Here is an 11,281-nt window from a genome sequence, read left to right as displayed (position 1 = left end):
ATGAATTTTTAAACCCTAATTTGGCACCAGGCCAGGAACTCTGGGTTTTTTATTTTATTTTTCCTCGCCTGCAAGAAAATGTGCATGCATTAATTTTTTTTTTTTTTTTTTTTTTTCAAAAGACAATTTTAACTCCAGTCTGCTTGTTTGAATGGAGATTATATTTGATTGGTCATTACCTTTGGACATGAACAGGTTGGAGCTTTTGGAGAAAAGAGAGGTAGGAGATTATGCTGGTGTGCTCTGTACCTTTAATTTACTGGGGCTGACAGGGGTCTGAGCAGCACCTTCATGGTGTGTAGTCATGCATGCCGTGGCCCTGCAGCAGCCCTCCTTTTGGGCACACGAGACTGAACGGCTCCAGCCGGAGGATCCTCAGCACAGGACAGGCAGAGCTGAGACAACACTCATCAGCTCACTGCTGCAGTTCTGCTGTTTGAGTTTCCCTCTTCAGAACCAAGTGGCCTTTCCCTTAACAACGACGGCCCAGACACACACCATCGCCTACTGCAGCCTGACAGAGAAATCAGGCACGTAACGTCCTGTGGCCCTGGAGCTCCATCCCCCCTTGTCCTTTGCTCACGTCACAGAATTGCTCCACTATGGGCCTGTTTTCTCCCAGGCCCAGCATCCTGGCCTGGATGGTGCACGAGCACATCAGGCAGTGAGCAGAAGACACCGTCAGGCTTTTGGGAAGAGCTTATTAAGACCGGTTGCGCAAGGTGTTGCATTAATCATCACCACCGCCTCTGTGCGAGCCCTGCTGTGTGCCGGCCGGGCATCCCTCCTGCAAGCGGTGCCGCCTGTCCTCGGCGCAGCGCCCTCTCCCCTTGCCCCCTCCAGCCAGCCCCGGGTCCCCAGGCCCACCTCACCTGCCAGCCTGGCGCTGCCCCCTCCTGCAGCTGAAGGGGCTTCCCTTGGCCACACCTGCTTGTGATTCATCACAGGGCTAAACCAAGTCAACAGCAGAAGAAAAGGGGTCAAAGTAGCTGGTTATGAATATTTCCCTTAATTCTAATCAAGGCTCAGGTGGAACACCCTTTTGCCTTCCAATTCTGTTCTATTTTCTTTTCCTGAATCCATGGCGCCTGACACCCCACAACCAGACTACCAAGAAGCACACCTACCACAAAATTAATTTTCAGCGCTGAGCCCTGGAGCTGCTCCAACTTTCTGAACCTTCCTTTTGCTTTTAGGTTTCCCTGCAGATGGATCGAATGTCAAAGTCCTGGGCTACCAATAACCAAAGAACACACAGAACCCTTTTTTCTCTTTTCTCGCATTCTCTGGCATCTCACAATCAGTTTTCAGCAAAACTAAACAGAGTTACAGGAAAACCCTGCAGGAGAGGACTGGCAGCACGAATGCCTCTGCAGACACCACCAGAGTGTAAGGCGTTGACTCCTGCTGTCAGCTGATCTTGTACAAGCCAGAAACGTGAGTTGTGCACAGGTAAGAGATACTTTAATTTTGTTATCCGGCTGATTGGGAAACACTTTCACCTCTGAAATCACGAGGTGGTGTGTTGTGTATATCGCAGTGAGGCTTGGGCACCTGCCCAGTGAAAGCACCGTACTGCTGAATGGTGAGAAAGGGACTTGTGCTTGGAAAAAGAGCCAGCGAACGCATGGTGCATTTCAGAGAACAACATTCTGATGCCCACTCCTTCTGTTGAAACAAATGCTTGTTTCAAATGCTGATTAAGTTGGACAACACAGAGATTTAAAATAAATGCTCCCACAAAATTTGAGAATTGGAAATCTTCAGTGTGAAAATGTGAAAATTAATCGATATAAATCTAGACATATATATACAAATATCTGTATGCACCTATAGATAGAAATTTACATATATATATACACACACACTGACACTGATGGACAGGGAATCATGAAATACTAGTATAAACATCTGAAAGAAAAGGGCATGGAGTGGTCCTAGGATGTCTTTATTCTACCTCATCTCCACTCCTTGCCAAACCACCAATAATTTAAACCAAATAGCTAATCAAACGAAATCAAACAGATAATGCCACCCCTGTTGGGAGTTCTGCAATAAACCCACCGGTCAGCTTATCCCCTTTGGAAAGGGAAGGCCCATCTCCTGTGGATTATAGGATGGCACTTAAGCTGCCATGCTCACAACTCCAACAATGGGACAATTGCTTTTCTCAGATCAAATGGAAAGCTGAATTTACTGCATAGAATACAGTAAATGTACATATCAGAGATTTAAGAATAAAGCAAAAGATTGTTTCCTAGAAAAGACCCGAGCCAACCACTTTGCTCATGAAGGACTGGGCTTTGTAGGTTTCCTCTTACTTAATCCTCAACATGTCTGCTCATGAGAAGCTCGGTGCTGCGAGCAGCGTGTGAACCCTGCCTGCCTCTCCATTGCTACACCAACTCTGCCCAGGTAAGACCTTTTCTCTACCTAGCACAGAGCACAGAGGACCAGCGCCCAGGTTCACACAGTTCATTGCAGTGCAGGAACCGAACGACCAAAGGAGGGTTTCCCCTCTGATATGCACTACAGAACACACCAAAACGTTATGAGCTTTGTTACCACCTCGCTCATTCCCTTAGTTTATTTACATTTCCCTAAAATTCTTGACTGCTTGAACTTGGTTAGTCAAAATGACTGGTGCACACACAAATTTTGGTAGCTCATTGATCAGTCCCTATTAGGAACCAGCAATGTAAGTTCTTAAACAACTCTGGGCTTATCCCACACCAGCCTACTTTAACTCATTCTTGATCTTTAAAATGGGAGGATGATCCCCCCATTCCTGGATGTTTTCTCTATTAACATTATACGATGGCAGACAGGGAGGCACAGGTCATCTATAGCTACTTCTAAATTTCTTCTTACTGCGGACTCCCAATCTTGCTTGAAGGCCATCAAGTATGATCATCCAACAAATATGAAACACTTCAACTGTCAATAATATTGCTAGTTTAGACAACATAATGTATAGCTGAGGTGGTATATCAGCACACAGACAGAGAGCCACAGCGCAGCTGTGTTTTCCCCTATGCACCTAGAACTGTAGTCCACAGTTTTACTAAATGAGACAACTAAAAATGCTGAATAAATTGCTGGAAGTCTTAGAGCTCATAGCTATCTTCATCTCCCCGACCATTCTGGTAGAAAAAAACACAAAACAAACAGAAAATTACTGCTAGGCTAACACACATATGCTAACAGATTTTTATTTTTATTTCTTTAAAACTCATTTTCAGTGTTAAATAAACTGTGGAAAAAGGATTTGATTCATGGTTGCATTAGGAATCTACTCAACCAAAGCCCCTTGTCACAAATTAAATCATAAACCAAAAGTCAAACATGATTTGTGAAATTAACATTTATCGAGGAAATACTCCCCAGCGCTGCATCGTGATTAGTCTCTGGCTCCTGAAATATCACCCATAATTCATAAGCTTCTCTGAAACCATGCCACTACCATTACTGCTGAGATGGCACGTGTGATGGAAAGGCGCTTCCACAACCAGAGAGCAATCCCTTTAGCGATGCTAGTGAGAACTGGAGGTCACTGTGTCTTATTATTTGGGAAAGTACGTGCATGCACAGCTCTCAGCCCCCACGCACGTGTCACACCTTGCCCCTCCACAGGCACTCTCTTCCACCTCTTAGATTTATCCAAGGCCACGACTGTTTCTAATTTTGAACACGGAGGCTTGCCAGAAGCTCTGCATTGTGCCCTTTCTTTAAAATAGTGACTAATAAAAAATGAAACATAATTAACAGTCACTGGCTCTTTCAGAGTCAGTGCCTTTCAGCAGAGGGATTCAGTCAGTGCCCTGGCGGGGAGATGCAGACAGCTCAATCTTGCAGGCTGAGAAGCTGCAGCACAAACAAGACTTAGTGATTGTTGAAGGCTAAACGGTCACTGGCAAAGCACATTTTGGAGCCCAACAGTTTTTAGAAGCCAGGATAACCAGATATAACTTAAAAGATATGGGATGCTTCCCTTTTCAAGGTGATTTTCAGCAGGAAGATATTTTCCTGCTAAGGAATGCAGTCAGCTTTTGGAAATCTTGGTGTAAGGCCATCCCCACTGCTCTGGGCACTAGATATTTGTCACTTGGAACAAAACAGCCCCCCAGCCTTCTGGGGCAGTGAAGGAGAGCTCAGCTGAGCTGCTGGCTTCAGGGGCATTCAGAGCAAGAAGAAAGCTTCAGCACCTCTATAACCCATCCCCTCACTCCAAGTGACGATCACAGCCCTTCTCCTTCACGTATTCAGACATGGTCTCCACCACCCAAGTACACTACACCTGCTTGGAACACATCAGCTGCGTGCTCTGTTTATGCATGTGTGCATGTATTTATGTGTGTGTATACCACAGATTACACAACATACAAATAAGCCGGGATCACAAAGAAGAATATTCCCTCTTTCTTAACCAAAAGAAAGCCTGGGGCCTCATCCTACCCCCGGCTTTAAACCAGAATACAGAGGAATGTAGTCCTACATTTCAGGATTAAAGGAGAATTTACTGGCTGTAAATCCGCATTTCCCTTTGCCATCCTTCTGCATGCAGAGCAGGCTGCATTACATCTGGGCCTCTGTCCTCAGCTGGGGCAAACTGGGCTTAATGGAGCCGTGACCATTTATGCCGCTGAGGATTGAGCACTCGGCATGCAGCTCAGCGAACATCTGAGCCAGCCTCCATCCCGTGCCTGCCTGAGGTCACTCTGGTGACCGCACTTCACCGTGGATGGCAGGCTCTGCCCCAAAGGAGGATGGAGAATCCAGAAGAAATTACTGCCTGCTCTACTAAGCTACCCCACAGGCACAGAGGCCTCACTTCTCAGAACACACATTCATTGCTCCAGTAACGAGACCGGCTGAATAGTCCGTAAGGGACTGCTACCTCCATTCAACACGCTTTCTTTGGGTAAGCAGCCATTCCCTTCTTGTGTTGTGACATTAAGGAGAGGTCACCAATGGATGGTGGGCTTTAAAAATAGTTTAATTCTTTTTTAACCACTCTCCTCTGCTTGCAATAACCTGTTAAAAAGCTGAAAATAACACAGAGTTCCCTACTGGGTTGCCCTTTCCCATTTGGAGAACATTGATTTTTTTCCCTGTTGTGCCAAGATTAATGTGGCCTGTTTGTTTGACAACAGATTCAACAGATCTAGTGCCCTGTCAAGCTAAAATGACTCTGTCTGTGGGCAACATCCCTGTCTGGCACTGGCAATGATGGGGGGTGGGGGTGGGGAGAAGGCTTTGCTACTTAACTGTTACTGCAGAACCATCAGGAGATTTCAGCAGCCCTTAAAACCAAAAAGTGTTATTGATGGGGCAAATTCAAAATATTGCTAGCGAGAGTCAGCAGTTTCAATGAAAACTATTAGGCAAGGGAGGTTATCCAAATTATCCACTGGAACAGTCTGTGACAGCTTTGATTCAAAACACTTCCAGATCTTACATGTACAGATCTTCTTCCCATCTTGCTGTTTTGACAGAAAAAGTTGGTTTGTCCTCTCTCCTCCATTTAAGTAAGAAAAGAAACAGCATATAAGTAAAGTACAGAGAAGAAAATGAGAAAAGCCAAGGAAATAAGGAGTGTCCCTTCCTCATCCAAGTACCAGATATCACATGGACACCAGCTGAGGGTGAAAGCACACCCTGCTCCATTCTTTCAGAAATGTTACCAAGTTCCAAAACCCTCTTGTCCCTCCCTTCCTTCCTCCTTCCCTTCCCCTTCCTCTGGCAAAAGCCAGTAATACCTACAAATATTTTTTATTTTCGTAAACATCATGCAGCTTTAAAACGTGGGGATGTTCTATCAACTTCAGGATGGCTATTTCCCGCTCCACCTGGAAGAAACAAAAAGAAATAGAGAAGATTAGAAGCTTGGTCTTAGAATACATGAGATATTGTCACACATTTTCTTCCCATTTATCCATTTTCCACTCCTCTTTATATGCAGAGGGTATGGCAACTTATAACAATATATCTTGTTTAGCACTCACATCATTTAAGAGCACTCCCTGCTCTGCAGAACACAAAACCAGCAAAATTTCAAGGTTGAAAGAAAAGTCCCAAATCTACCAAAGGGAATTAGCTGTAGGAGTTATATGAGCATTCAAGGCTGTTCCTGCCTCACAATCCAAAGCCAATGGCATATTCTCAAAGTACAGAAACTCCAAGATGTCACTTAGGGCTCTCCTGACCTCCTGCAGGCACCGGTGTGGCTGCACCATGTATTGTGTACTCAGTTAACATTAGAAAATCCTCACCCCGAAGAACCTGGAGTGTATACAGGGGAGACAAAGAGCAGAAGACAGACAGCAATGTGATTTTGTAGCTGCACAACTGAGGCACAGAAAAGGAAAGAAATACATGAAGTGATGTAAGAAGTACAAGGCACAACAAGAAATTAAACCTGATTACTGAAGACACGGTGTTCAGAGCCTTAAGTGTAAGGCTGCGCTTTCTCTCAATTCCCAGTATGACCAAGCATGGCTACTTCTAAGAGCATGTATTCAACACGGAGTTAACAAGTTGTGACTAAGTCCCTGTAATTAGTGCAAGCCCTGTTCTCACCCAAAATTCCTATCATAACTGCTGTGGTGCTTTAAACTTGAATTTAATCAGGGTATTCATTAGAGATGGAGGCAGCGCAATTCCTCAGCTGTGAGCACAATCGCTCTGTGCTGCTTGAAGCCAAGCTGTAACTGCTGGTTTGACCTAGGCTAAGTCCAACAGAGTTAATGCAGCACTGTGGAGACTGTAGATAACAGAAATAAATTCTGCAACAAGACACAGTCTAAGCATTGCACTGTCGGGCATGACAAATTTCCAAGAATCCACAAAGGCAGGAAAAAGGCCTAAAGAAGCGAACAAGGAAAATGAGGTACGGTTCTTTCCAGTCCTTCGAATAACTGATTGTCCTGGAGTTGCTAAGCTAACAAGCAAAACACAAACAAACGACACCACCATCCCTTAACATCTCTCCTGCAGGGCCCAGGCGAGTAATTAGGAAGTCACCCCAGTACACATTTAGTTCTTGATGTCCTTTAATTTCCTGAGATATCACCCTCTGCTAAACCTGAACAGACAACTTTCCCTGAATGCCAGTAAGATACTCGGCAGGAAATTAGAAAGCGGTAGTTTTCCAGCGCTGTGCAGAGGAGGAAGATTTCCCGGCATGTTGGTTATCACCCCAGATCTCTCTTCCTCTGCACCACCACACAAAAACAGCAAAAGCAACTCTCGCACCACATCGCCCTTGGCCTTCCTCGTATATCAGGATGGAGAAAAGGGTGTTTGTACATCTGTCAGTCTTTCAAAGATGCTTATTCCTCCCTGCAGAGTCAAAAGTCATTGGAGAGATCCACTTCCACACTCGGGATCTCTGGGAACAGCTCCTTCAGGGAAGTGATTAATGCATTTAAACATGTATGTACACAGTTCAGCACTGCCAGAAGAGCTATGAATTCAGTGATACACAGTACTCGACGGTGACAGCTCTGTAGGCGTCAACTTACTCATGACCAGCACTTAGATGAAAGCCGCTTATACAAATAGGAAACAAAAGTTGGGTCGATTTCAACTGTACAGCTATTCCATCGAAAAAACAGGGGGAGCGCTAGTTTATTCCATTTTTGTCTCCTCTTCAAAAAGATCTGTTACTCTTTTCTCTTATAAGATGCACTGGTATTTGCAGAAGGCTTGTTCAGCCCTATAATTGATAAAGTTGGATTTGCTTCAAGAATGAGGAAAAACAAACCAGAAGAAGCACCCACTCCCATAACAGTCCTCCAACGGTACTGTGCTTCAGCCACAGCACCATGTACCACAGCTGCTCAGAAGCTGCAGCTCTGATGAACTTCCCTTTGGGTGGCAGAGCCCAGGTATTTCATGGGCAATTGGACCACTGCATGAGCTACAGCAGGGATCACCACTCACCCGTTCTCCCTCCTGGGCCATATCCTGCCTGTGAAAGATTAAATTCCCTGCAGGTGGGCTGTCTGAACCGCCTTGGCAATTCAGTTCTGAAAAACCTCTCGGTGGGTATGGTGGCAACGGATGTTCAGACCAAGTGAGTGATGGATGGCAGCATCCAGCCAGCGCCCTGCTTGGTTACTGTCCTAAAGCAGGAGAAGAGGCAGTGATTTATGAGTGCCACTTGGACAAGGGGATTCGGTCACACCACTGCATGGCCTATGATCGATAAGAGAAAATCAGACCAGAAAGCAAATATCCACTTACTACCTACAGATTTACACCAGGAACCAGTCAGAAAGAAATAACTCGAGTTACTTGAGTTTCATCATTTGAAGTGTGTGAGTGGGAAAGGTTCTGTGCACATTTTTAACTTCCTGGGAACTAAACCCGGAGAGGAAATACAGTTTTGGAGGTCTTGATTTCAACCCCAGGCATGCAGAAAGCATCCGCCTTGGTGTGCCTGGCAGCATTTCTCTGCGCTGGATGGGGTTCAGCGGCGTGTTGTGCTGCGCCACTCCAGCGCAGGCAGCAGGCAGCTTTCCACAGCCTGCTACCTCTCCTAGCTGTAAACCAAGGACAAAGCTAATCTACTCATCTCAGTAAGACTTTATATAATCCTTCAGGAAAAGGCGGTTTTATGAAGGAAGAGTGTCATTACTGTAGTTCTCATAGCCCAGGCCTTGGCCCCATGTAGAGGAGCAAGACACTAATGGCTGTATTATTTCAAGAGCTAGAGATTCCCAGCTCTCTAAACAGCAATCTGATAAAGATCATCCTCAAAAATCTTACAGCAGTGTCCTGCCTCTTCTCCCTTCCAAAGAAAAACAACAGTTCACAAAAATGTGCAACAGACCACCTTCTCAAAATTACTGCTGCAGCCATTACCGGTGGGTGACTCCCCCGAATCCTGCTCGGTTTTGCATCTGCCAGTAATTGATACGGGTTGGACACAGGCTGTAGGTCTCGATAGCGATTTTACTGACGCATGGCTCGGGAGGACCCAGCAGCCTCTGTGTCATTAGCAAAGGAGCGGTATCCGAACTCACCGGCAAGATAAAGGAGGCCTGAAATAGCATGCGGCTCTCCCTGCCGCCCCCGAGTTTCCCGGCCCTGGCATGCCTTTTTTTGCGCATCCCTGTGCTTGCAAGCCACAGAGTGTTGTCCAGCTCAGAGCTGGCAAGGACAGCAAAATGGAGAAACCCTGCAGGGTTGTTTGCTTTAATGCAGATGCAATTATCAGAGAGCAGGCCAAGCTCAGAATAGCCTGTCTAGGGAGGCTCAAAGTCTGCGATAAACAGGAAATGTGGAAAAAACATTTGCATAATAGTTAAAAGGGAAAGGAAAAAAGTGAGGCTTTCTCTGTCACACAAACATCAAGTCACATCATAGGGTCCCCACGAGAGCCAGGGTGGCCTCATGCCCACCGCTGGTTACTGACTGCGCAGCACCTTGGAGCTGGGGAGAGAGCTGTGGAAGGGTGTGCAAGGCAAATGGAGACACACTGCTAACTCCTCACCTTGCAGGTGCCAATTAGAGATTTTAAAAATCTATGCAGGAGGCTGATTTGACAGGATGCTCCAGTGATTCGGCTAATGAGAACATGCAACACAGGGGCAACGCAACCCTTTGAGTAATAATGCAAAACTCTGGTTTCCTGTCCTCCATCCCTACTCCACGCTCCTTCTCCCCCAGACAAAATGACATCTCTCTGCTTTAAGCCTGTCTCATCAGCACAGTTTTTCCTGGTGACAAGTGCTCTGCTCTCTCACCTCGTGACTCACAGGCACACCGGGTGCTAATTCACCTGGAAGGCAAGAAGGGCAGGTCGAGAGAGCTTGATAGTTTGTCTCAGTGATGAAGAACATTTCCTTTTCCGTTACATTCATTCGCTCAGTAACAATTGGGTCACCCATCACCCATGTGGTGCTGTGAGAACTTGAAAAATGAACCGGACATCCGTCTTGTATTACCAGGTTGTATTTTATCTACCAAATCTGTGCAAGCAAAATGCAACAGTCATTAATAGCAGTGTTTCTCAAAGAACACCTACATGCAAAAAGCTGAGGGACAGCAGATGATAATTCTCCTTGGATGCTTTGAAGTTCACCAGCAGCACACCACAAAGCTCTCTCTCTCTCCACTGACACCAGTGGCTCCCATACTGCTCACAACGCTGGCCTGAGAAGTACGGCTGGAGCTACAGAAGTGGCAAGGGGCCACGAAGCCCTGCAGGCTGCAAACGTGCTGGACTGCCTTTCCTACTCAGAGCAAAATGGTGGAGGGGGGATGGAGGTGGTAGGTGTTCATGCGAAAATCAGGCTCGCTGATGTCGACCCTACTTTGCTTTGAAGTAATTACTTAAATACTTTTGAGAACCAATGGCTCAGTTACAAGAAACTCAACCAGGACATGAACTTTCTTTGAGTTCAGAATTATTTAGATTCAGGATGAACTTCAAAGGATGAAGAGATTTGGATGCTCATCCAACTCCTAAGGCTAGAACTCCAGTTGGAAACCTTGTACCAAAGTACTAGTTTCTCCAGCGTCTGGCTTGCTGCGCAGTAATTTGCATTTCCATGATGAGAGCACAGAAAGCAGAGCATAAATCACTGTGATACTTCACTGAGTTGAAGTGGCAAAACCAAAGGTATCAGATAGGAAAAAAACTAATCTCAAGTTCTCTGGAAAGTCTGTGTTCCTGCTGTAACAGAAATATCACAGGAACAGACCCTGGGATTATATTCATTTGCTACTTTTGCTTCTGTGTTATGTGGGACTGAAAGTTAGAAATGGTGAAAAATTACTGGCTTTGGTGAAGACCATCTAAGTCACCTGCTCACTCTTCCTCATAATCACAGAATAAATAAGCTACTTTTGAAATGAGACAACAGCATTAAAGCAGAAATGGCTTTGTACAACAAGTAGCTGTAGGCCTACTATGTCCCGTAGGGTCAGCACTGCTGTGGGGATATCGGGCTTCCAAACAAACTTAAGCCATTAAGAAATCTAAGCAATTCCACACTGCATCAGTTGCATCCTTGTTTTCAATGGGAGCATAAATCGAGTAAAAGTGGAAAAACCATCAGGTTTTAAAGGATTAAACATTAAAGTATCTTCCTCTGAATTTAGCTGATTTTTCACTTGAAGTGGCCTTTCATTACATATACCCCAAACCCCTTCAGCAAGCCATTCCAGGCGCAAATGGAGAACCACAAGTGTCCATCTGCGGAAAGGATTTCCTGCTGGCGGCACAGCCATTCGCGTCACACTGCTGAAGACAGGAGCCAAATTCAAAATG

At 45.5% G+C, this 11,281-nt stretch overlaps 1 protein-coding gene across 15 annotated transcripts in view; it reads right to left on the bottom strand.

The window, feature by feature from the left end:
* BRSK2 (BR serine/threonine kinase 2) overlaps window positions 1–11,281 on the bottom strand; it is a 315,722-nt gene that overhangs the window by 102,133 nt on the left and 202,308 nt on the right. For all 15 annotated transcript variants that reach the window (XM_027808783.2, XM_027808785.2, XM_027808786.2 and 12 more), the window contains exon 3: window positions 5,764–5,849. In XM_027808783.2, the coding sequence (XP_027664584.1) occupies window positions 5,764–5,849 (86 nt within the window). The remainder of the gene's footprint in view (window positions 1–5,763; window positions 5,850–11,281) is intronic.

Source organism: Falco cherrug, chromosome 10, assembly GCF_023634085.1.
Source record: "Falco cherrug isolate bFalChe1 chromosome 10, bFalChe1.pri, whole genome shotgun sequence".
Taxonomy (NCBI): domain Eukaryota; kingdom Metazoa; phylum Chordata; class Aves; order Falconiformes; family Falconidae; genus Falco; species Falco cherrug.
Note: the sequence above shows the minus strand (reverse complement) of the source record. Positions and strands in the feature narration are given on the sequence as shown.